Source organism: Phymastichus coffea, unplaced genomic scaffold (genome assembly GCF_024137745.1).
Source record: "Phymastichus coffea isolate CEN01 unplaced genomic scaffold, Cenicafe_Pcof_1.1 PCOF00069, whole genome shotgun sequence".
In the NCBI taxonomy this organism is placed as follows: Eukaryota; Metazoa; Arthropoda; class Insecta; order Hymenoptera; family Eulophidae; genus Phymastichus; species Phymastichus coffea.
The window spans coordinates 231,743-259,553 of NW_026706880.1; the positions used below are offsets into that span (position 1 = coordinate 231,743).

General features: G+C 36.4%; 1 protein-coding gene across 1 annotated transcript in view; it reads right to left on the minus strand.

The window, feature by feature from the left end:
• LOC131667686 (uncharacterized) overlaps positions 1-27,811 on the minus strand; it is a 61,017-nt gene extending 33,206 nt beyond the window's left edge. The window contains exon 1 of the mRNA XM_058941282.1: positions 27,387-27,811. Within this exon, the coding sequence (XP_058797265.1) occupies positions 27,387-27,498 (112 nt within the window). The 5' untranslated portion in view covers positions 27,499-27,811. The remainder of the gene's footprint in view (positions 1-27,386) is intronic.

Genomic DNA, 27,811 nt, shown 5'->3' on the forward strand with positions numbered 1-27,811 from the left:
TGTTGCAAATACTAAGTTTTATCATGCTTATTTTATAATGAAAAAAATAAATAACAATCAAAAACTTTTTCTGACGCTACAAGATCTATCCATCCCACAGTACGATTAATACTCGTTTAAGTGATAAGACAAATTATCAAACACACACACACAGTCTTATATGAGTTTCATGTGGTGTGTGTGTGTGTGTGTGTGTGTGGTGCATATGTAAATATATCATTACCAAAAGTGATAAATATTAAACAACAAAGGTGATAGAATTAATTTAGAAATAAATACCACATAATCTTACTAACGATGACGTACATTATACTGGTTATTTACGGCTTCTTCAGGTCTTATTAAGTAATATAAAAATTGCAAAATAATAAAAGTATGGTTGTTTAAAATATAAACAGATCTTACCAACAATCTTAAAAATTAATTTTTTGGCTGATATGATATTAAGTGAATTATTTTCTCGAGTCAGACAAATATAAATTATTCTACTTACATACATAAGACATTTCGTTACGCTCACTAGTATTACATTGAAGAAAACAAATAACAATGTGAACTATCATTAACATTCGTGATTAAAGCTACTCAACACTTATAAGAAACAAGATTATGAATTAAAATTTCCAAAATAAAATTATTGATAAAATGAGAAGAAATATACAGAAAATCAACGTATTATTCTGATGGTATAATATTAGTTTCACTAATCATTATGGAAATATGATTTTATTTAACTCACTTTTCAAGGCACTTATAACTTTAACAAAAAAATTCATGTTTACTTTAAAAAATTAATTTTTAAGATTGTTGGAAAGATATGCATATATTTTAAACAATGGTATTTTTAACTATTTTATAATTTTTATATTACTTAATAAGATCTGAAAAGGCCGTAAATAACCAGTGAAACGTATGTCATCATTAGTAAGATTATGTGAGGTGTTTATTTTTGAGTTAACTCTATCACCTTTATTGTTTGATGATTATTACTTAACATGGAGAGTACAAGAAAAATTTATTATCAAAAGTGAAATACTCCGTTTATTATCTTTAAATTATAACTAAAATATATTTTTCCAAAGATAGAAGGGTAAAACCTATGAATGTGTAATTCGAATAACTGCACAATTTAGTCTAGCAATCAATGGACTTTTGCTTTAACTAGACAAATGATTCTTTGATAAGTATTGACAATGCCTTATTGTTCTTACTTTTTGTTTTGAATCTGAAGAGATCACACATTAGTGGCGAAACGCGCTTTATCTAAGAATCATGATGTATCATTGATTTCTTTTTATCGGTTTACTTTTCCATCTTTGAGAAAATATATTTCAGTTACTGAAAAAATGAGTGGAAATAATAATAGCTTTATTTAAACTCTTCAGATACACATTTTGAACTATTACATCCCTCTATTGTCAATAATTGTAACTCATTAAAAGTCATGTAACTTATGAAACCTTCAGCTAAATCAAAAATAAAAGTAAAAATTTTTGTAATTTATGAAAAATAAAAACAGATACTAAAAATGTTAAACCATAAGGATACGCTAAATACAAATTATTACACATCCACTTCATTCAGCTTACCAACAAAAAAACATCGAAGAATTTCATTGTCCGTATATATACCGCCAAACGTTTTATATTCTTATTTTTTTCTAAACCGCATTTAACTTAACCTTTTTTATAGATCGTCAGTAAGTATCGCGATTTCAATCTATCGAAATACGTGTGCAAAAGTTCAAAGAACCACACACACTTGGCCTTGTCGAGTAATTACACTGGACAAGAATGAAAAAGAAGTAGCTATACCGCGACGACGTCTAATCTCCTTTTAAGATCTAAGCTTCCAGACCGAGATGTATATCAGGCCCGTTCATATTATATTCCGTATTTTATGAGCCCGTTAGGCTACAAAATGACAAAGACAGACAGTTTATACCATCAAAAGGGCCTCAAAGATATTCGACTTGAAAAACTTGACTGTGCTTCAACAGGTTCTAATTGACCTTATAAAAAGAGGCCTAAGAGGTGTCAACTGTGTGCCTACGCAAAATTAAGAAAGACAGAAAAGATTTCATACTGAAATCAGAGCATCGATCAATCAGTTTATAATCAGATAAATATATAAAGCCAAGGTAGATTCACGGTACGTTCATTTCATTGAGGGTCACTTTTTTCATTTACGGTAGTCATTAAAATTCTAATACATAATAATGATTTTATGACAGACAGAGCGCAGTTATATTTCATAGTTATATACGTACCACCAAAAGCATACTCATATTTTAACCGTCGAGCTCGTAAAAATGAAATATTCACTTGAACATGTGAGATATCTCTAGCGGCAAGAGCGCGAATCCCCGTATTATTTTCCGCACGACACCCCATGATATTTTCTTCAGGTCAGAGAGAGAGAGAGAGAGAGAGAGAGAGAGAGAGAGAGAGAGAGAGAGAGAGAGAGAGAGAGAGAGAGAGAGAGAGAGACCTGGAGGCGGGTCTCTCTTTCTTTCTCTCCCCCTGAAAAGTATGTAAGATATACGTATAATTAGGGTGGGGACGGGGTACCAGGTGTGAGCTGCAGGAAAAGTAATGCAATTAGAAATTAGGCGAGCGCGAAAAGCCCGGCAAGGGGTCCTAACGTTGTTTTTCTTTTTGCATCCAGGGAGAAATCAAAGGCCGCTTAGAAATTTTGTTTCGTGGTGAGCCATGGATACTTGAAACTGTCATTAATTTTTGGCGTTGACTAACGATTTTATGGTTGGATTGAAATATTTTTTTGCAATTGATTATGCAGATTTAGGTCATCAAAATGCTGATTTGTAAAAGTGCTTAGAGGTAGCGAGAATTTGACGAGCAACTTTGTAAAGCCTATATTATAGCTTGAAATATAAAGAAATGAAAATATTTAACTTCATATCATAAATGATAGCCATACCAGATGTTAAATACTAAAACTGATCGAGAATTTTTTTGATTATTATTTAGAATGTAATAGAATAATAAACAAAAAACAACTTCTGCAACAGAGCGTCATGTTCACGGTCACTATTCAGAAATAATTCTATTTCAAGCATCACAAATATCTTTCGACTGTAGCTGACTGATTTATTGCTACACAAATTTTCTATCGAATTCATATATAATTAATTGGCGTCTTTCTATTGGCAAGATGAAAATAGTATAACTTAATGAAAAAAAGTATCATTTTACACGTATACAAGCAATAAGCATTACAGGAAAAATGAAATGAAACTGCATTCGAGAAGAAATATGAAAAATCTCTGATTCTTAACAGCCAAGATGTAAAACAGTGAAGCACGGCTGTACAAGAAGAACGTACATACATCCTCAAGCACCCTACCGTACGTAAATACATTTGAAGAGCACAAAGCGCATCGTATAAGCATCATTGTTCATTTGTATAAGCAAGTCCTTCTCGTTGTCGCATGCATCAAAATTCATTGAGCGCGTTTTCCCTGCATGCATTTTTCTCTCCACACTCCTTTTTACCCTCTCATTACGTCCTTCTCTCTCTCTCTCTCTCTCTCTCTCTCGCTCTCTCTCTCTCTCTCTCTCTCTCTCTCTTTCTCTGCACACGCTTATACCAGTTCCGAAATAAGCCACGAGAGCAAGCAAGCAAAGTCTGTAAAAAAGATGCTTCTTTTCCAAAACCAGATCGCTCGCTGCTGATCCGAGTTGAAAACCAGATCTATGGGCTCTGCACGGAAAAAGTGCACACACGCAGGATTGCATTTTGCGCGCCAACAAGCATTTCCAGGCGTAAGCAACGGTAGCTTATATGCAAGCAGCAGTCGATGAGAGAGAGAGAGAGAGAGAGAGAGAGAGAGAGAGAGAGAGAGAGAGCGAGCATGAAAAACTTTTTCTCTTAGTCTGTGAATGCTTGATGAGAGTAGCAAGCGCAGCAGGGTTGGGTTGTTATCTTTTTGGATCGAATTCAGTACTGGCATTTTTCCTTTTTTTTACCGCACTGCAATTTTACATTGCAACGCGCAAATGAGACCGACGTTTTATCGGACTTTTCCAGTGCTGGATTGTGGAATAATTATTTTTTTCACAGTTGAATACTATATTTTTCAGAGAAAATTCGAGTAAAAGCTTCAATATATTTTTCAAATATAATGGTAAATCATTACCTCGTTTATTCGTTTACCCATGAAAAATAAAAATCCGCATTCACGTCTACACAATAACAACCATTGAAAGATGAAAAAAAATGTTCGTTATATATATTATCCATAAACACGAACAATTAGCTCTTTCCCAGGTATCAGAATAATAAGTAAAAAGCTGGTACCTCCACGGAAATCGGTGCATTGAACCCGCTATAGATCAGTGCACAGTTATTGCGGTGTACGTGTGTTTAGCGTGATAATGCCTATCAGTCGGCATTGTGCATATGCAGATATACACATGTGGTTTATATATGCGCGCATTGTGTACCTCGAAACCGTAAGAGCAATAAGCTAATGCGGCTTTCTTTTTTTATACGCCGAATGCTTATCACCGCAATGTTATTATTATTATTATTATTTCGTGCTATCTAGATTTTAATTGCGTTCTATGTCTGTTCTTTTGCGTGCAATTTTATTTTTATTGGAAAAATTGCATTCTTCCTAGGAGGATTACGCGTTTGATTCGATAGAATTTTTTTGTCGATGTCGTCTGCATGTAGATGGTTATGTAAGTTTGTACGATTTCAAATAAAATCTGTGTCATAGATTAACCAGAAATGTTTACCTTTTTTGTTAGTGCGCTTGATTGGACGTAAATAAATTGAAAGTTTCAGTTAATGAATCACGATTCTGCTTACATGGAGGCGCTAAGTGTTATATATGTGACGACACGAAAAACCGCAGAAATGCCAATTATGTGAGATTGTAAAAATGTTCATTTAATAAGAAGCATTTTTCTCGAAATGATTCGAAACGAAAATTCACATAAATTTGTTGTTGGTGTCAATAATACAGTTAAAAAAACATTAAAAAGGTAATATAATTTATCACAGTCTGTTCTCCTTTTTAGTCACTGATTTATATGCCTAGGAACCAAATATCGACATCATGAAAATTGTATATTACGCAGTGCAATATCATCGCTATTCTCATACCTTTCGAAAAAACCTTTTTTTTTTCTTTATATCTAGGTCAAACACAGTACGTGCAGGTATTCCGCTACCTCGAGGGCCGATAAGTAGAACGACGACGCATTGGCTGCCGTGAAAACTCAGTATTTCCTGAAACGTGCCCACGCCACACACCCGCCATCACACACAAGACATCGCTTTTGCATTATTTGGGGGATATCGAGAAACGGTCGTTCTCCAATTCTTTGTTTTTTTATTGCACGGGACTTTTTTTATTTATGTATGATTACTTTTTTTCAATTAGCTGCTCGTATTTCTTTACATTCAGGAAAAAAAGTGCATTTTTTTAACGCTATGATCAGGTTGGCACTAAATAAGAGCGTATGTATTCTAACAAAAGTAAAGCTATTCATCAATGACGGACAGATTACATTCCAGTCAAAAACATTGAAAGATTTATGAAAGGTTTTTTGCAAATGAAAATCTCACGTGTGTAATAACATCAAAATCCCTTTTGAAATCGCGCGCTGCAGATCACAATTTGCTAATCGGCTGCAAGACACGCTCGAAAGAGTTTGGCAGCCGTAGTCGATTGTGCGAAGACTACAATTCACGCGCGCGCGTGTGGCAACAATACACTTACACACACTCATAAAGTATAACCCGAGTATGTTATTATACCATTGCTCGCCGTTCTTTTTTTTTCTGCTGCTTGGAAAAGCTTATTTCGATGAAAAAAAACTTTCGATTTCAAGGTATTTTAATTTAAATTTCGACCGATCAGTTTTGCGTATCTTGCCGATCTGCTACTCACACACATCGAATTAATTAAGATGTTTTTTTCCGCGTGCGGAGATGTTTATGGCCTGCCGACGGTTTGTATGGTGCAATTTCTACTGCACACGCGACTTTTTGACGTATAGCCTGCTCTCTATTCGATATATACCTATAAATTGTATTGTTTTCGCTAATTAAAAAAAACCCAAAGTAAAAATCGAAATCGTCGGCTTGCGATATCTGCGTGGAATATCTATAGCACTGCTGTAGCAAATGAAACGTACTACAATTGATTAATCGTAGTCTGTTTGAAACCCATAATTAACGGTCATTTGTTATCATTATGTTTATTAATTAGCTTTCTCAGCAGACTTTCGTTGCTTGCGGTAGCACAGGCAAACGTAATTTACAGATTTATGATTACATGTCCTAGGTATAATAAGTTCAATACAAAGTTAATGAACAATTTCTCTCCTGACAGAGAAACTAATTTTTGAATGAAAAAGAGCTTGGAGTCTTTGCCAGTAAAAGGCGGAAAAAAGTAGTATATAGCCCCGGCGGCGGCGGCGGTAGAAACTGAAAACTCGAGATAAGACTCGCTGATATCATCAAAAGACGAAAGATGAAAAAAGGCGGCGAAGAAGACGAGGCGGACTCTCATATTAAGATCCGGTTCTTGCATCGACCTCGTTCTTTCTCGCTCTTTCTCTCTCTGTCTCTCTGTCTCTCTGTCTGTCTGTCTGTCTCTCTCTCTCTCTCTCTCCCTCTCTGAAAGAAGGGAATACCTCCTGACGGGGTTACACGGTACGAGCACATGGCCATTAAGGCGAACGTGAATTATTGTCGCAGGAACGGACTATGAAAAGTCAGGAGCCCTCGAAAGAGAAACGGGCCACTTACACTTTTGCTCGCTATGATTATGTGCGTTCCGACGCATTGCGCTGTCAACGACTGGGGTGTGCACAACGCGAGAGATGCAATTTCTATACTCCTGACCCTCTGTCAAACGAACACTTTCATCCAAAGTTGAGTCAAGTGATGGTTTCTTGCGTTTCAGCATTGTCTGCCTTTTTACACTCGATCGAGCCGAATGAGAAAATCGCCTGTTTCTCAAGTGTTGTTCGATAATGCAACGTATCTCTGCTAAAACAATCATCAACGAGAACGTACAGTGCCAATCGACTAATTTCAAAACAATTCGCGTGATTTCCTAATTGAAAAATCTATTTTCTCACTGTAGTCAGAGAAATTCAATTACAGACGTAAGGGTTCGAGCTCGCGAAAACCGGACACACGCGTGCACCATTTTTCTAATTAGTTTCCAGAAAGGACACGCAAGGTAACGATGAAAAGCCAGAAGGGCTTCCAGTACCATCAGAAACCATACGTGAGCAATGAACGCTAGTATTGAAATGCGAAAAACGGCCTTGGAAAGAGAGACGAAGGAGTATCGATCAAACTGCGCGGGTTACGCGTGCGAACGGGGGATTTTTATTCTCTCCGCCCTTTCACATATTTCACGCAAAAAAACCATCCACCTCAACAATGTCATTGACTGCACCGATGTTGCGCAAGAGAGAAGCGGCTCAATAGAATTAGAACGATTGTAGAAACGACAAAGCGCACAAAGCGTCCACGAGAGGCGTCGAGGATCGAAGAGGTTCGCTTTCCACGCCGTTTACTCAACTGCAGTTGAATCTCAGAGGAGAAGAAAAAATGTTGAGCGAAGGCTGCAATGCAGAGCGCGGAGGAGTGAGAGAAAACTGCTTGCATCCTTGAGGAGATCTCCGCGCGCTCCTTCTCTCGAAATAAAGAGTGTGTGTGTATACAGGCTGCGCTTTATCGTCGTCTCTTTTTATTGTGCGCTACAAGCTAAAGAGCGTGCGCTGCGCGGAAGCTGCGTAGCCTTGAATTACTCTCGCGGCGCGAGAATTCCTTTTAAAGGAACAATGCTACTTGTTAACGTTTCTAGTTAATGCGCATTTATATGAATTTTGCAGTTTGCCCACAGTGGAGTGTCGCTGAACTCCACTCGCGTCGACACGCTTTCGCGTAGCAACAATGCACGATTTCAGATTAAGCCATATATGCAACAATAACTGCAATTCAAACTCAAGGCCTCGAATTCATTAACCGACCTACAAGACAGTTACGATCGAGGGATAATAATTGAGAGAACGAGTGGGCAACATATAATGTCCAATTCTACTCCGACGCAATCATGCATATGACCGCGGATTGTTTTTGCCTTGCTTCCAGATATCGAAAACGATCAGCAACAACGCGTAGCGTTGTTCTGCAAAATGATGCAATGGGCTTATTTATTCGCGAGAGAATGAGTCAGTAAATTGAATTAGAGCGAGAGGAGAAAAAAAGAGGGAGAGTTTTTGAGGTCGCATGTGTGCTGTTTGCTTATCCTTCTCTCGTGTCCGTCGTCACTGGGTCAGCGTACGCGTAGTGCAACGCCCTTTCTCTCTCTCTCTCTCTCTCTCTTTCTCTCTCTCTCTCTCTCTCTCTCTCTCTCGTGTACACTATTTTTATATACAAAGGCGAGGCACTTTCTCCCTGCAACGCTTTAATTGTTCATGATTTATTAATTAGTTCCCGAAGAATACGTATGACCTATATATCTCGGAGTTCCGATTAGGTGTAATTAGTATGTTGGCCACAGAGGAGAACGTGAAATCGCAATGAAGATCGTGAATTGCCATGTGCCGCACACAGAGGCGCGTTTTCGTTTTTCTTAGCTGCATTTAATAATAACAGTTAACATTTTACTCTGCTATGAGGTTACGCACCAATTAATAATGTTATGTCAAAAAGTGCAACTTGACTGATGAGCCGCAAACAAGAGCCTATCGAGATATCTCGTTGAAAGATGTTGTAAAAGAACGGGAGGATAAAATGATCGACATTTTATGCGGCAGGAAAAATAGAGAACAGACACAAAAATAAAAGTTGATTGGTTTTTGCGTCACGTATAAGTGTCTCCCCTTTCAATTGTGCTTGCTTGCTGCCTCTCCACACCTTCGCACGGCAAAAATGATGGATATTTTCTCTCTGTGCGCGCAATGCTTACGTATGCGGATTGTATATGTACGAGGCAGTCGAGGACAACGGGTTGTGCACTTGTTTCGCTCAGTGTCGATGCGCGAGAGACTGATATTTTTCATTGTTAAGATGCATTCCAGTGTCGAGGTTATTGTAGTAGTAAGTTATATGAAGATGTGATTTCAACTTTGATTGTATAAGTAGAAATGTATTTATTTCTTGAATGGGACTTAATTATGTACATTTATTCGTGAATATTATACTTTCGATTTAATTTTTTTTTTAATTGACATAGCACCGATACAACGTCGTCAAATAATTATAAATTACTTTCTATTCATTATTATAGAAATAAAACTTAGTGAAATCTTAAGTTTTTTAGAAATGCATTTTTATTCAGTACCCAGGTTTATCCATCTCGTGTCAATGAATGAACTAGAGTTATAAAAATACGTAATTAAAATATTTTTTCGTAATTCTGATGGCAACGTTAATTTTTATCACGTTATACATAAAATAATAAGTGAATCTTGTGTAATTTAAGCGAAATTTCATCTCATAGATTTAGGCTCTGGCACATTCATCTATTAGTGCCGATGAGTGAACTGTATATTTATGAAAGTGCGCGCAAGAGAAATTACTTTATTTATTAGTTTCTATTTCGACTTTGAAATTGAATATTAAAAGAAAACATTAGAATACACTTTTCCCAGCTTAAAATGCAGCTCGCTATTTTTTCCTTAAAGTTTATTGTCGCTGTAAAGACAACCTCGCAATCAACTAAACGAACGAGACAAAATCTAATACTTTCTCGTATTTTCAATCATCCGCTTTTTTTTGTCGCGCATTTAAAAATTGCACACTTTAGAGGCCGCAATAGAAAAACATCAACGCGGCAAGCCGATTGAGCCGGAAGAAAAAGCCTAATCAGGAACTACGCTGCGTTTGGGATATACGAGCGCAAAAAAAGAAACGAAACAGGAGCATTAGCTAGCAGTATTTTACTTTTGTCGCCTGTCAGTCTACTGCTACCACGCGAAAAGTGTGAGTTATTACTATCGAATTTCTAAAGCGATTCACTCGCAAAATAATGCTCAAAACACTTTCACGAGCGCCTCGGCAAAAACAGATAACTATATAAATGAATATTGACGTTATAGGCGAATGTTACAAGTCAACATTCATTAAGTAGATCAGCTCTCGTCTTGAGAATAGGTCATAAACATTCGATTTCCCGTCAGCAATAATCGTCGCAAAAAAACACACACACTGCCGCCGCCGCCACCGCCAATCAATTTTCACACGACTCATCCGGTGCAGCCCACTTAGAAAGCTCTTATCTCCGAATGAGGTTAATCGCTCGAAAACGATTTCCTCTCGCGCGCACATACACACACATACACCAAGAAAATTCGCGCGACGATTTCACGACGAGATTTTCTAAACGGGACTTGCCTTGCGCGCATCCGGTTCAAGACGCCCGAACGACTTCTTTTTTTCCTCTGTATTCTGTATTTAGTTAAGGTTTCCTTCTTTTTTTTTACTTCACGCGTTTTCTTCTAAACTGGAAAGGCTTTCACTCTACAAAACTAGTTTTCATTGATAAGACCTGTCGTCGCTTGTTGTATTTCTCTCCCAATAGATCTCTCTTTTTTTACTTTCGGAAGCTGACTTTACGTAAGTGTAAACCACAGGAAACATGCCTATTCTGATGTGTTTATTACGGTTACAATAGAGATAACCCGATGTTATGACTTTTACGTAATCCATCATTTGGTACACGAGGAAATCAATTCATCAGTTTTCGGAGCAGCAAGAAGTTACGTAAGGAAAATCAAAGATATAGTGTATCATAAAGTGATGGAACCGATTAAATTAAAAAAATGGAGAAAGTTTATTACACGGTCATAATTAACACTTATTCAATGATTATACGAGAGAAGGTACTTTTTTCTCTTCAACGATAAATATATTTTTATTCGGCTGCAATCATCCTTCGTCAATTGTGCAATTATACGCGCAAAAAGATTCAGTTGTCATCGTCGAAGATCATAATAATAGAAAAAATTCATCGTCGGTATAAATAGACTTTGCACGAGAGAGTCGTCAGTGTATCTATTTCAAAACGTAACAAAGGGGGAGGAGGCTTTGGAAGACATCGCGCGTCACGTCTACGGAGATAAATATGAGAGATCGAGCATTTATTGACAATGCATTGTTCGAATCGTCGCCGCAGCTACCTCATTGTTTATGTGTGTATATATTATGTGCAATTAACGTGCAACACTGATGTATTATGAAATTATTTTCGAAAGTACGCTTGGTTTTTCTTCTTTTCTCGATTGTTCCTCATAGAATAGATAGTTTCACGCTTGATTATTGTTCTCGGCGAAAATTAATTAGTTGAAATCCAATCAACTGAAAAAGAATTCAGTCTATATTTTTGTATTAAAGTGAACATTTCATAGATTACGGCAATCGCAAAAAAGAAGTCATTTATCAAGCTTTTCTTGCAAAATTAAAAAAAATTTTCCATTAATCGACGCGTACGAGAGAGGCAAAACACTGATAAAAGTCAATATTTTATGAGTCATTGTTAAAGTTATATACGCGAGAAAGGTTTCAATAATAATACGCGCACGGCAGTGATACACGAAGCATATTATTTCTTTTTCTTTTTTTTTTTCCTAACACCTGCGGCTATGTATTACGTAAAAACCTCATTTTCCACGATTATTCATAACCGTCATTTAGCTTTTCCGCTGTGTGTGAATATTAGAACGAGATATCAGTGTTGTTTGGGGCTGTAGCAGGAAACCCGAGAAAAGGCAAATCAATTAAATTTTCAAGTCTCTTACGACGTTCGTTCATTGGTTTGCGTAATACGATATTTTTACTTTCTGCATTTATCAATTATAAACTATCTCTTATTAAAGAAATCGCTTGGAAAAAATGTTGAAAACATAGTACATCGAGAACTGCGCAACATACACCCATAAAGTGATTGCGTGATGTATCTCCGATTCGATCGAAAGGAAATCCACGGGTATGTACGTATCTGTATATAAACCTTTCAATATTTTGATACGCAAGGAAGAGAAAAACATTACAATTTCAGCGTTGCATTGACGTAACGTATGGACGTTAATGTTGTAATTTTTGGTATAATGCACAATCTGTAAGACATTTTAATCGACGATAATGATTATTCGTTTTTTTAATAAATAACGAGTTAATCAGCGTACCTCATGTGGGAACGTGAAATCACTATTTTTTCTAGCAGACCATATCAGCTGGTCACGTCCATTTTCACATAGACTCCCATAATTTTGAGATGCTATTATGAAGCAATCGATAATATCGCGAATCGTTAGGCAGTGAAAAGCTTTTATGGGACTTTAGAGGGGAACGGTGTTAGGTGCGATAAGAATGGCAATGCTGCGCGCGAGAGAGAGAGAGAGAGAGAGATAGATGTCTATGCTAAGTCGAAGGAATTAAAATGAATTTTTTCAAGTGGAATTTTTCAAGGTATTAATGAATTCAGTTGAAAATATAGATTCTGCCGAAGTTAATGCAAGTTGAAGGCAAATAATTTGTGAGTGATTCTCAAACAAAGTTGTATTACGCTAATAATAATTGCGTGAGAATTTACATTTCATCATCTTGTCATTATTACGTGCGTATTTAAAATTATGCAAATCGCTTTTTATCTATCTGACAAATACTAATTGAATGTACTCTCGTAAAGTCTGGCTTTTACCAAAACGCGAAAATAACATCTTCATGCAGGAAAAAATATTATAGCGAGGTAGTTGGAATCATTGTTTAACGAAACGTCACAACGACATCGCTCATAAGCTTTTGAATGCGCATTCACACATATGTCATCATCGTGTGGCTACTTTCAGCCTCCTGCAACTCTAAAAAAAACACAATCTGCCACGCGAACCTTGATCGTAAACAATGGCTGACACTGCCATATGCTCGTGCAGCGGAAAAAATGAAAAAAAAAATCGATTAGGATTCCACGCAAAGGAACACTGTATCCTTGTTCCATGGGAAGGGGATTTCTACAGCAGCCGTTACTGCTCCTGTTGCACGTCAATTAGATGGGGACGCAGCGACAAACGAGGGTGTATACCATGGGCAGAGAAATGCCCACAACCATAAGTTTCTTCATTGAGACAATTTCCTTACGTGTAATTGAATGAAATTCCTCGCGATGATTAATACATTTAACGAGCTTATAAAAAATGATTGCAATGAAGACGACAATCACGCGAAGTGATGAAACGAGCATTGAAATCGATTATACGTTTATATATTCATTGTGCGCGCACATTAAAAAAAGCGACTTGACTAATCTAGGTTAATAAAAGCCAGGCGTGTGTGTACGTGTGTGTCCTCGTGACGCGACGATTATTATCAGCATAAGCAGCAGCGCAACCATTTCATTGCAAATAATTACCTGTTAATGCGACGAGCGAGAGTTCCACCTGCTATCGCCTACTGTAAATATTTATGTTGCTGCTCACACATCGCAGAGAGGACTTATCAGTATACTCACGCGCCTTTGCAATTTATAATAACGGCGCTTTTCCTAGCAATCGCACGCAAACACCTCCATGGGGAAATATCGTAGCACGTGTGTCAGAGGGAGAAGTTTATATGCATAAATTATCAATTGCGCTATCGTGACGACATACACATAATTGTCATTAAAACCGAGCGGGAAAAAAAGTCAAGGAGTTCGTGGCATCGTTGGCTCGTGACTCATTTAGGAAAAATATCATTCTTAATGGATTTGAGATGAAAAAAAAACAGAGGTGTGCAAAAGACGTGATATCTAGAGCATGAAACTCTCCTGTTGCTGCTACTGCTTTTTTAGACTGGAAACTATTTGCTTGGGGAAAGATATGTCGACTGCGTGATGTGTTATGTGATGACTGGCTTGTTGTGAGGAATCTGTTACGAATTTTATGTCTGATGTTTAGTGATAATTTTTAGTATCTTTTAATTAACAGCCAAAGTTGCATGGTAATGTTGTATAAACTAAGTACATTCTCCAAACTTTTTAAATTTATTTGAAAGTATTTAATTTAACAAATCTAGTTCAATTTATATTTCCCGGTTTTCGTAGTCGTCAACTATTTTTATAGATCAAATCATTACTATCAAGCTATAAATACGAAGTATCAATATCACCATCTACTTTCGCTAAATTTATTATCTGTAAAAATAAAAAAATATAGTATCATAAAAAATGAAACAAAAACTAAAATCTGAAGTTCGCTACGCATAAACGAGAGAAAAAAAATAGTATACGAAGAGCGGCGTACTCGTGTAGCACACGTGTATTTTCAATAACGAAGCCTTTCACAGTAAAAATATCTCACAAATATCCAGAAAATATGAAAAGTTACCACCCAGACGCTTCATCATCATTGTCGGTGTACGACAATCACATACATAAAGCGAGAGAGAGTGGAGCTCTCGAGTCTCTCTCGTGTCTACTAGGCTATCGATAGCCTGAAGCTCATAGAAGGAGAATGGATAGATCGATAGTTTCGAAAGAAGCGCGCATGTTAAAGCACACACACACGCGCGCGCTCATGCAATCTTTCATCGCAAACTCGAAGCCTCGCCATAAGTATCGGAGGCGAAATTTCTCGCGCGCGTTTATTTCGCAACTCAGCGCGCACTGGCTGGCACAAGTCCCTGGAAATATGGATTTTCGACAAGTTGCGCTTTAACGTTCTTTCCTTGCGCACTGAGAAACGAGAAAGTTTCCGAGTGTGCAAATATTCGTTACTAAATCATTTTTACACTCAGCCTGCAGGATTTATTTATTTGCTTTAACCGCTTGCTAATTTATCGTTCACACTCTTTCTTAATCGTTGATGATAAATCTTTTTCAACGTGCACGGGAAATATAAAGTGTTACGTGAACTGTTGTTTAACTTGTGAAAATAGGTTTTATAATAATTTATCTTACTTTTTAGTGTTGCATAGAAATTACAAGCGTCCGAATGGTTAAGTTTTCAACTGTTTATGATGTTAACGTTTGTTTTATAGTATTTTCAAATTCATTGTCAATAACAAAACAGCGACTCAATTATCCAAATTTCTCGCCAAAAATATAATCTATTGAAATGAAAGGCGTCATAGTCATCATTTTTATACAGCTAAATTATTTTGCAAGATTAAATTTTGTACCTCATCAGGTTGGATTTCAAACTTGATCGCATCCAAAAATCAGGGCGAGACAATGTTTAAACCACACGAAGCTCGGTGAACGAGCGTACAGCGAGTGTATATGTCGCTCAAAATGACGTGCACACACGCAATAAAGGAGTGTATGCACGTGAGTGTATGTCTGCTTATTTGTGTGCACAAGCGAGAATTGACACATCCAACCAAGCAGCACGTGCATGCAAAAGTGGATTGAATCTCGGTCAGAGACGACTCTTATAACGCTACCTTTCACTGTAGAATCGTTGCTTCTCGCACTCGCAGCCGATTTGGCGCCGCAGTTTTATATTGCGTGCCAATTAATCTACCTGCTATCTTCGCATTGTGAGCGTCGATGAGAACTTTAGATTATTAAGTTTTGACTTTCAATTTGAGAATAACTTACGTAATTTTAGGTGACCGGTAGAATGTTTTTCTCGAAAACTCACCTGTAACACAAGAACGGATAATTATGAGTAAGGTTAAATAGCGTTACATGACAAATATGAAGTTCGAGTTTCTCTCTGGCCTACTTTGTAATTTATTACATGATTTAATTTTATATAGCACTTGTTTCATATAACCGTATGATTTAAGTTCTATCTCTTTACTAATCATTTATCTCAGGTATTGTATGAAAAATGATGATTTATTGACGGCCAATATAAAGTGAATAGATTACACTAAAACTCATCCTTTATAAGACAATCATTCGTTTACATGAAATAGCATACATTGACGAACATTCAAACTTCAGTTGAGAACCTTTTTCTTAATTTATGAAAGGACTATTCTTAATTTAAGAAAATTATTCGTATTTTATGAAGGATTTTTCAGAAATACAACGAATTCAACAGCTTTGTTGTAGTGAACGTATAACGAATAAGAATAGAAATAAAATGCAGACAAGCGACGCAGACCTCGATAATAAATCGTGCAGGAAATATCACTCTTCGTAATCCTGAAAAAATTTATATCGATGATAGTATGAAGAAAACACCAGCGGAATCGACATTATCAGTGTCTAAATGACGAAGCGATAATTGTAATCCCATCTCTTACGCTTTGCCGGAGAGTATAGTAGTTACTGGCGTATGCAAATATCATCCCGGCCTTGGAAGACGCACGCACACATTGACCGATTTGCTCTCTCTATACGGCAAATATTGATTGGTTCTTTAACTGCGGCATATCATATAGATTTAAACAGAGAAATCGGCCAATGGGATTCTCTCTAGCTATCAATTTCATTGCGCGTATTTCGAAGAAACCCGTGAGAACGGTATTGACATAGATACACCGCAAATTTATTAGTTTAATAGATGAAAGTTAATTTATAGATGAAAGTGCTTAAGTGAAAATGAAGAGAATTGTTCTTATGCAATGTGTGCATGATCTAGATTTGAATGCTTGATTAAAATCGATATCGATTATCGTGCCTCGATTATTATGTAGGTTAATTGAATATCGTTGTTTCTAGTTGAATTTTATTCCTCGTGGAAAGTAGTCCTCGGTGCCTGTATTAATGCATGAAAGCAATGACGACAACTGAACGTTCAATTGATACGATAATTGTTTGCGAGTGCCATGTATGATTTCGTCTGAAATACCCACAACAATTGAATGTGTAATCACTCGTCAATCGTATAAGTCATGAGAAATGTAAATAATGTCGTCGATGATTTTCACTTTATTTCGATTAAAAAAAGAGATATTGCAACTTTTAAACAAAAACACATGTGTGGATAAAAGAGCAGATATCACACGAATAATAGCCTACGCATCTCTTTGAATGAAAAAAAGGCAAGAGAGAGAGTGAGAGAGAGAGAGAGAAAGATCGACGACCCGTTACGCGAGAAACAAAGTATCTAGTTGTCGGCGTAATAATCACTGGCCATGCAGCAAGACAAAGCTGTATAGACATATATATATCAATGATCTCTAGATCTCGATCACATACGTTGAGAACAATTGCGTTTCCTCTCTCTTGTCGCCTCCTACTGAGCCGCAGCGATTTCACTCATTAAAAAAAAAACTATTAATTACCAGGAGCGTTTTAATGACCAATAGTCACACATTGATTGAAAAAAAAAGCGAAAGTCCACGTGCTGCGTGGGAAAAACAGTCTGCAAGTGCTTGCTCTTGTTGGATTGCGAGGTCAGTGAATTTTTGCGCGAGGAGGGTTGATTGCAGCCGAAGTGATATTCGTGCCATGCGTTTCTCTCGAGACATTTCAATTTCCAGACTATTGAAGAATATTTTTCTCTTCGTTTCCATTCCTTTTTGCTTTTACAAACAGATATAAATTAATTTATGCTTAAATCTCGTTTCTCGATGATTAATTCATGACATAAAAGCCCATTGCACACGGCAATTAATACATTTCTAGAAATTGAAAATCAATTTTACCAAATCAAAAGAGAAACATTTAAGCAGTATAATATATCGATTTCACTAATTAGAGAAACAAAAAAATAAATCTTATTTTTCTGATAACAAAAAAAAATAACGTAACGTTCTTTTTTCTACTTTTCAAAGTCACTCTTTTTTTGCTCGCATGGTGGCCACTCGAGCACCCCATGAGGTCCTTAGTATACACAAGAGATGCAGAGACCCCACGTATTACATCTTTGCACCGAGGAAGTTGCAAAAAAAGCCGAGTGCTTTGGAAAGAACGTCTGCAATGGTGCCCCGCGGGTTTCACCAAGATTATTGTCAACGTCAATGAGTGACAATGAAAACTAGTGGCATTTCGAGTATTTTCTTTTGTTTCTTTTTTCGATAGTGGTTTGAAAAAAGGGTTGTAACATTTAGTGTAACAACAGTAATTGAACAAGAAGTTGAAGTATAATTTTCGATTACTTGTCTGGTTTTAAGAATTTTTTTTGATAAATCGAATATTGACTAAAAAATTTGATGAAAATAAAAACTATTAAACTAAAAATGTAAATACCTTGACGAAAATTGAAAATCGAATCTCCTAAAATAAACACAGCGTCAGTAGGAACATCAATCAATCAAACCCAACCCTTTTCTCCAAAAAGTAAACATCCTTCCTCACATTCTACAAAAACGAAATGCAACCCTTCTTCAACCTCGTGCTTTTCGAAGCACCTTCATTCTCTCCGTGCGTATACGAAGGAAGTAAGAGAAGTGGCGACACGAGAGCCAACGCGTTCTCGGATTATAATAGGGAGAACGAAAGGAACGAAGAAAACCGTCATACGGAGAGATATAGAAAGGCTTATAGCCCTTATATGGGAACGTTAAAAAAAACACCAAAATTTTTCGCTGTGCGTGACGTATCGCCTTAGAAACGGGGAAAACTTGAAAAAACGTGTCTTGAAAGGGTGAAAGTCATTACTACTGTTCCATAGGAGTTTTTATAAGGAAATGAAAGTAATGTGCATTAACAGATTGTCATTACTCGCTGATTAATGATATAAAACTAATTTTATAATGAGTCGTACATTTAGCAATTAGTTTAATCTGATTGAAATCGGAAATTGTGTTACAATTGCATTTCAATCGATAAATAAATCCCTATAACATTGAAAGTGAACGTTGTTTATTTTTTTTTATGAGTCATATTAGAAAGGATCGAATACGTTGCTGAATGATTTGATGAGTCAGTTAACAACAATTATTTAGATGATTACATGCACTTGCGCTTCTGGCATCTCTTGGCTTTTATTCGTAGTGACCGTAATCCCACACACGGTGATTCATTTAATTCCATCTCCGTACATTACATTTTCATAATTGTTCAGATATTCCGACGTCATTTGCATATGCTGTACCTATTGTTTCGTGGATCAATGCCATAAAAGGCTTATAAGACAATGTATCTTAATTAAGAGCTTGAAAATTTATAAAATTTAATATCATTTGAATAATCGACGAAATTCTTTCTGTATATGTTTATGAATCTTAAAAGGTAAGATGAATTCAGAAATTTATGAAATCGAAAGTTTAACTTCATTAAATACCATTTTTAAAATACAAATTGTCGCATATACTATATTTCTACCGTGAATTATATAGATGCAATTATTTACATTGCTCGCATTACTAAACTTGTTTCACTTGCAGTTACACATGAAGGAATAAAACTTTTCTGTACCTTTTAATTGTGAGCAGCCTATATATAAAATGTGCAACGATGTTAAGAATCTTGTGCTTGAGTTTTAGAAATTTTGTAGAAGTTTAAACTGTTGAGATTGCTGACGTCGAGTTTGGAGTCGTGTTTAAAAAATCTCTAATGCTGCAGGTTCACATAGTAAAACTTGATGCATTTTACGGCTACTATTATTTACAGCAATTAAAAAATTTTTACTTTCGAATACGAGAAAAGTGCATTAGCAATCCATCAAAAGTTTTATCCTTAACAAACACCAAACTCTTCAAAAGGAAGAAATCGCAAACAAAAAACTCGTAAAAACTTTCGGTCAACAAAATCGAAGCTTCTCGAGACTGAGACGCCAATACATTTAGTAAAGGAATTTTTCTCGTTGGTAACCTACTTTTCTCCCTTCGTTGGCATTCGTACATATGTACATAACTATTTCCCCTCTATTAGAAAATGCGTGGTCGCCACATCTGACAACGAATCCGGCGCCTATCTCAATGGAATTTAATCAAATGGCGAGATAGCTTTTACGGCTTTGCCCTCGACATCTACTTGCGAAATGTCGTTTTATGCCCTCTAAACGTGAGATGCCAAAGCTTCATTGGCATCACGCTATGTTTAATCTTTTATCTTCTTGATTGGGTTTTCGCCTGTATGTTTTTTGGCAATACGTAGTCATTGCCATAATCTTTTATACTATTTTGACGGAACATTTAAGAACGTCTTGCAAATTTTTGTATAACTATTTTAGCTAAGATACTCGCAAATGATCAATAGAAAAATATGATTAAGCACAATTAAATGTGGTTCTATCTGAGACTAAAGCTATTTCTGTTCCATGCTAAATTGAATTAGTAGATGCCGTTTCAAAAATTCCAACACTTCATGATTCCAAAATAACATTGAAAAGATTTGAATATACAATTTCTTCAAAGAAGAGAATAACGTTACTTCTAAAACTGAAAAAATGTCACTAATCCTTCGTTCTTTTGTTTCAACTCAGAAAACTTAAAAAACCATTTAATGCTCTCGAAATAGTTGTACCCAGAAGTCAATCGCAAATGCAGATTTTATAAGTTAACTCACATTTTTTTCTAAAATAACCGGCATCCATAAAAAGTGGATTCGCGAATTTACCGCAACATATTTACCCGAAACATTTTTGTTTCTAATTTACATTAAAAAAATATATTTTGTTTTCTAATCCTTAGCAATGCACGAAGAAAAAGTCATCGTAATATTGCATACAAATGTACTTCATTAAAAACCAATGATATCCAGCAGGGACCACAGAAAAAAACAGTTTTTTCCTACCCCTTAAGAAAAAAGTGCCAAAAGTTACTTATGTATGCAAAAAGAAGACGGTAATGCACAAGTATAAATACATAACGTCAATTGCGGTGTGTGAAAAAGAAAGAAAGAAAGACAGTAATAATTATATTTGTACACAGCGAAAAGGCGCACACGCGGAAGGCACAAAGAACCCAACGAAAGGGATGACACTATATATATACCTACACCGAAAGAGTAAAAAGGAACCCGAGAAAAGAGATTTATGTGAGCGCAAGTGTGACGCGCGCAGGGCGACAGGCAGTCTCGAGAAGTCAGTTTCAGGTACACTCTATATATATATATATGCGTTTCTCAGTCTATCTCTTTCTTTCTCTCCCTCTCATGCTGTCGTAGTTCAGTCTACCTGTTGTATATTCTCCTTCTTATTTTGCAGAAGGGTTACCAAGCTGGATTTTCGATTCGTGAGAGCCAAAGAGCTTCCGCAGGCTTGTACACGTACGTGTAGCTCTGTGCTTGTAGGTAGTTTTGCAGTCTTGCGTATTGTCCAATCTTGCATATTCAGAAAAAACGAATTATATGAATTTCAGCAAATAGAAATTCCGTCTCTCAATGGGATATTTTATTGATACACACGTAACTTTCACAAAAATAAACTAGAATTAAAAGAGCGATCGATCCTTTCAACTTTCAAATGAATAAATTATTCATGGGCATACACTCCGAATCAGTTACAAGCTTAACCCTCCATTTCCTTGCACACGGTCTCACGTCAGTCGATCACAATAAATTCGACTTTTCTTTGAGTTTCTCTGTTATTAAACTATCAACGTCGATGAACGACAAGCACAAGTTTGCTTTCGATATTAAACCACAAGTCATTTCGTATGTCGGAAAGGATAACTAATCGTGACTTCTGTCTCGTTATTTTCGATCGTCCCCTGTAATTTATGAATTATATGTGACGACGAACCGATCCTTATTTGCGTTTATAGCATAGGCGAACGTGTTCAAGTTAATGCGTACAGAGGGCACTCAATTGATAAATAGGTGATATACGAGCGAACCGCTCCTCGGAATCCTCGGCTGTATAGAAATTCCCTTCGCTGCATGTCCGGCTGTATAGAGTTCTTTATAGCCCAGGCAGACGCATTCGAAATAATACGTGCAAAGGGCACTCAATCGGTAAATAGATGGTATACGCGCTAGGAGCTGCTCAGTTGTACCTAGAGGTCTATAGAGCAGGGGAGGGGAATGGCTGCTCAGCTATAATACAGTCGAACACAGCGGTATTGCAGCCGTGGATCACATGTTAGAGAAAAGGATAGTACAATGGCTCGAACTGTCAATGTACTGCAAAATCAATAAAAGAAGGTGTAGTAAATTTGTATGTAGTTACGTCGTAAACGAGCTATTTACCAATTGCGTGCCACCTGCACGTAACACAAATGCGTCTTCGCCGAGATTATAAAATTTTTAAAGTGCTATGGTCGAGCTAAGGTACATAAATAACTAATACGTGTTTGGCGCCATCTCACTCAAGTGCCTTTCTATATCTGATATAGTTTTGTTTACATTGTGATATCACTACTATCGAGTGATTCTCATTGAAAATCGAGTGATAAATGTGCTATTGGATGTTTTAGAATACGAATTGGCAAAAGAAAACGATTTATCTCTGCATGGAAGTAATGAATGATTACTAAAGTATTTTATCGGTATTTCATTAGTTTTCCTCTCATCAATAAATTGGTCATAAATGACTGATCGGCCGGCCTCGATATTTACCTTAGACTCAATCAGTCGTCAAAACACACGTCCTCGTATCAAAGTCCCGTAATAGTATAATCAAAATGTATCTGATGTAAGTTTCGATCATAACTCATTTTATAATAAAAAGAAGGAGCTATAATAAAAAACAGAATGAAATATAGAAATGAATTATCGTCGTTAAATTTTCTCTCGAGACTTTGAAATCAATGAATCGGAAAGCACACGGAGAGAGAGAGAGAGAGAGAGAAAATACGGGTCAAAGTCAAATTTCGAAACGATCGTGATACATAACTAACATCGTGATCTTACTTTTGATGAAAGCAAAACTGACGGTTTATCCTTATGGATGGATCATTATTCGCTCTGGACACAATGATTATCGCGTTTCTAACACAAAGAGGAAATTGCTTTTTTTAATATTCAAAGCAAATATCGTCTTTCGATGCGAATTCCCCAACTACATCTCCATGACAAAAACACAAGAATACAAAATAACTCTTAAATTTTATTGCATTGTTTTTAACCTTTCTTAAAATGCGTCTCTTAAATTATTCGAATAAAAAATTTTTGTTCTGAAATTGAGATACGTGTCCATTGCATTTCCTGGAAAATTGGATCAAATTAAGAAATCTTTGTTCTTAATAAAAATAATTTCTTTGTAAAGTTACCATTGGCAATTGAGTACCTCCATTTAACATAAAAATAATTTATATTAAATTATTAACTTTCACAGTTAGAAATACAATTTAACAAAAAAAAATACATTTTCATTTGAGACTTAACAGTATAACCAAAACGAATACCCTGCGGATATCCGAAAGTAGCTAAGTGGTAAAGCATGCCGTGAAACCAAAAAAGTTCTTAGTAAAATTCACACGCATACCATAGGACGGACCTCTCCATCCCACGCAGTAAAACGTAGGATATCTATACCGTTAGCGAGTGCGGCTAGCCCAGATACCGGATTACGGAGCTCGAATTGTCAATGGCTGTTACGTGACCCCCTCGTCTTCGTCGCTTTTTTCTCTCCCTCCTTCCTCCTACGCGCGAAAATGACAAGGTAGTACGTACGCAAATGCCTACCTATGGGGACGACGGACAACGACGCTGGGCTTAAATCTAGCTGTACTGTCGCGGGCTTGCATTGCTAACGAGAACGAACAGACCTTGCATATACACAGGTACGTGATGCTTGAAAACATGTTTGGATTGTACCGTTTTACCACTATTTCCTTTTTTTTTTTGACTTGTGTACAAGCGACTTTTATTGTCGGTGTGGTTTCAAGTGTAGTTTTCTCATTTAATTTTGGATGTTACGAGACATTATGTTATTATAAATTACAAAAGTTTTGATTCGAGATTAGATTTATGATACTGATGCAATAAAATTATTTCAATTTAAATGAAAATTTCAATAAACATAGTAATGACGAGATAAATCGACTATTAATTTTGTAAGACGATTAGATAACTTTCGTAATTATTACAAATTATTTTTTAACGCTTTTAACTGTAAAATCACTTAAAAAGTCGAGCTAGTTAATAATATTCAATTAACATAATATAACACTGCAGTCAAAATGTTTTAATTGAGAGAGATTTCTTCTTACAATAAATATGCAGCAAATTTTAATAGCCGTTGTCTATTAATAATATTTCAAATTCTTTTCAAAGTTACTACTTATTCCATAGTTGTTACTAATTTACTTTACTTTCTTCAACGCATCACTGACATTATACTAACATGGCATTAAACGCGAGAGAAAAGTTATTCCATTCTTCATGAGATTGTATAATAGTATTGTCGTGGAGTTTTATTCTAAGTTTAAAATGTCTAAATTTAAAAAAAATTACCAAAATCATTGCTCTTAAAATAAGATAAATCAGTTTGAGTATGCAACAAATTTAAAAATTGTTTTGTAGTGAAGAGGAAAAAAGATTATATCGATGAGGAACGTTTTATCAATATTTCTGCCACGCGTGCCCCTCCTCTACGAGTTGCTTAAATTACCATATTTATGAGTTTACATATATTCTGTTCTCAGATAATTCAATTCGCTCAGCTGTGTTTTAAAAAGTCCACTAAACTTTTCTCACTTCAACACCTTAAAATTCAGCAAAAATTAATAACATTATGAAATTGAATTGATAATTTATGATTCCACTTAAAGTACATACATACTCGTTTATAATAAATAAAATGTCAGTGCAAAGAACATAAATAAAAAAAACTTAGTCTCTAAATAGCTGAACACAGTGTTTATTCACTCCTCTGCCGAAACGGATTTACGAATGCCTTGTTGCACCTTTTCACTTTTCACGGAATCGTCGCCTGCAGAGAGAGAGAGAGAGAGAGAGAGAGAGAGAGAGAGAGAGAGAGAGAGAGAGAGAGAGAGAGAGAGAGAGAGAGAGAGAGAGAGAGAGAGAGAAAATCCTGTACAGAAGCAGCTGCAGCGTCGATTTTCTCCCTTCCATATACTGTCAACAGGGATTTTGAAACGAGATTCGAAAGAAATGCTAATTTTTCTAAACGCGTTGACTTGTGCTCTGTGTGATGATGCACGCGCGCAAACGATTTTCTCTTCGACGGGAGAGCATTTTCATGCTTTAAAGTGGTCTTAAATAGACTGTGAGTGGCTACTGCAGTGAATTTCAATCTATACAGAGAGTGTACCTTCGTGTGCGAGAACTATCGGACTGCACATCATTGAATCGTCATTAAAATTTTCCAGTATTAGTTGCAAGATTTTCACTTGCGTGATACTTCGTAATTCGATATTAATTCAAAGGAAAATGATTGTTTTCATGAGAAAATGATTTATTATTTTTCTCGACAATTTCGTAAAATACACGGTATAGAAAAGTATTTTTGCAAATCGCTTTAAATACCTACTCAGCAATTCAGAACGTTTATTAAATTTAACTTAACATAAAACTGAAAACAATAAACTCTCATTTTAGTTATAATTAGTAGTTTTATCATCAAACATTATTCGCGAATGAAACAAAAGACGTCAAAAAGTACAAATTTAACATGCACCAATAACATGAATAAAAATAGTGCTTCTCCGAAATGACGCACCCATAAGGCGCAAAATCCCGCGGAGAGGAAATGCTGATTTATCGGTGCAGTTTTGCGAGTATATTTTCGGAGCGAAGTTGTACCTCTCTCTCCGTTTTTTTTCATCATTTCACGCGTGAACTTTGGTAATTTTAATATCTTTATATTTAGGCATTATTTTCTTCTTTCTCTTCTCGTTCGAGGTGGGCATCCATGCTTCACTTCTCTGCGCGCAAGTCGAAAATGTACCATCCAGTCACCTTAAAGTGCTGCACTGCTGTTGCTCTGATTAATCCACTGTTTTCTTTTACGAGTATTTGAATTAATTTTTTTTTCTCACGAGTGACTATTTTCGTACAGTGTATGATCGTTGCTTTTGAACATGACGGTTAAAGCGAGAAACCTACTGAATGAACAAACACTCGTACATAAGATATATCATCGTACAAAAGGATCTCTTCTTACGAAACAGACTATCATTGAAAACGCCCTCGCGAAGGTTGAAAAAGGTCGATGGTACAAAGATTGAATATGACGTTCTCACGCGTACGTGGCTCATCCGTGCGAATTCTCGTCATTCGGACAACAATGAGAATCTTCAACCTTCTTATATTGTAAAAGTACACGTTAAATTTGAATCTGGATTTAATGTGGCGTTGCATAATCGTCGGTTAATTTACTGTCGATTCGGAAATTCTCCTTGTCGCGTGTCGCGCGTGGATACTTATCACCTGCTTAAAATGCTAATCGTTTCGAAAGTAAAAGTAATTGGAAAGCTAGACGTAAGGTCTTAAAACCTTTGGATAGGCCAAAAACCGCATTAACAACAACGTTGTTATTTTTTCCTTCCTTTACATAAAAGTGAAAGATTCGAAACTTGCGGGCTTTTTCGCGTGCCCATGCGCTCGCAAGAAAGTCCAGTCTTCCCCGTGTAACGTAACGTTCGCTTACTCGAGTTTGTTGTCGTTATCGAGTTTTTCTCGGAAAGTTCAACACATATTTGTCATTTTCCTTTTCGCGTTTCCCGTTTTACCTGTACTAAAATTATATAATTAGTATTTACATTTAAAATGCTTCTACAGCTGTTGCTGCTTCATAGCATACATCTGAATGGGCCTTTTATCTCTGCAGCGACACAATTTCCTTCGTTGCTCGCTGTCGCAATGTGTATACATACACATCGTCTCGTTATGAACGATATTGTGATTCGGTGTCATGGCGCGCACTGCGTTTCTTATCGATAGACGTTTTATGAGGCTCCTGTCACTCTTTCTTCTCTTCGTTTTCTTTTATTATGAAACTTACTTTTTTCTCTCTTTCAACTCGTTCGATCGTTTATACGACTCGAGTGAGTGGAATTTTAGAACGCGTTGAATGGCTTTCCGCGTAATCGGCACTTTGAGTGTATAGGCCAGTACGAAGACAACATATACTATCAGTTTCAAATATTACATTTTTTAACAAAAATTTATATTTATGCATACAATTTTTTACTCACTTAATGTATTTGTTTGTCAATTTTAATATATGTGCACTTACTGAATTTCAATTTGAGCCTAATCGAGAACCTAATGATAAGTATGTTACGTAAGTTAAATTTACCATAAAAATTCTAGAAATATTTAGTGACATAGTCAGCTCCGAAATTTCTTCTATTTGGAAACAATAAATTTCTGATAATCATTGGAATCAGATGGAACGTAAACATCACAACTTTACTGTAGAAAAATATTTCAAGAGTCGAAATGCGTATTTCAAAAACTATTGCTTTGAAACGCATGAATCAATCATGAAAAATCTTGCTTAACAAGCAAACTTCATCTTTCGATAAAAAAAGCCAACAGAAAACAGCTGAGTGATGTATATGATGAAGGCGGAAATAAAAACGCCGGGTGGTCAAGTTAAAAGTACGCAACTAGTCTATATAACATTGTAGTGGAAAACGGAAATAACAGTAACACTTACCTCTGATTTTAGTCTCCTGGGGGTCAATCGGTGGAATCCTGGGGTGGCTGGTCTGTGGCTGCTGGCCAGGTTTCTTCAAAAGGACACCCACGACTTGCGGCGCCATCATCATCTTGGCTATCGTCGTCTCTTTTTTTCAGTCACACAACTTCCGGCCTCACTTTACTCATTGTACCATTTTTTTTCAAATCCTATACTATAGCACTATATCAACTCGTCACATATCGTCAACACACGACGCACTCGACATTAACAACTTTATGTCGATTTATAAAACACGTTAAGGTATCGAAAAAAACCGAGAATGAAAACGTTATCTTCTCACACGAACAGGCGCGCATTCGCCGAGCGACTGACTTGTTTCTCGTCTCTGCAGAGCTGCGAGCCGCAACCGCTGTCTCTCACTCGCGCGCTCTATCCCCACC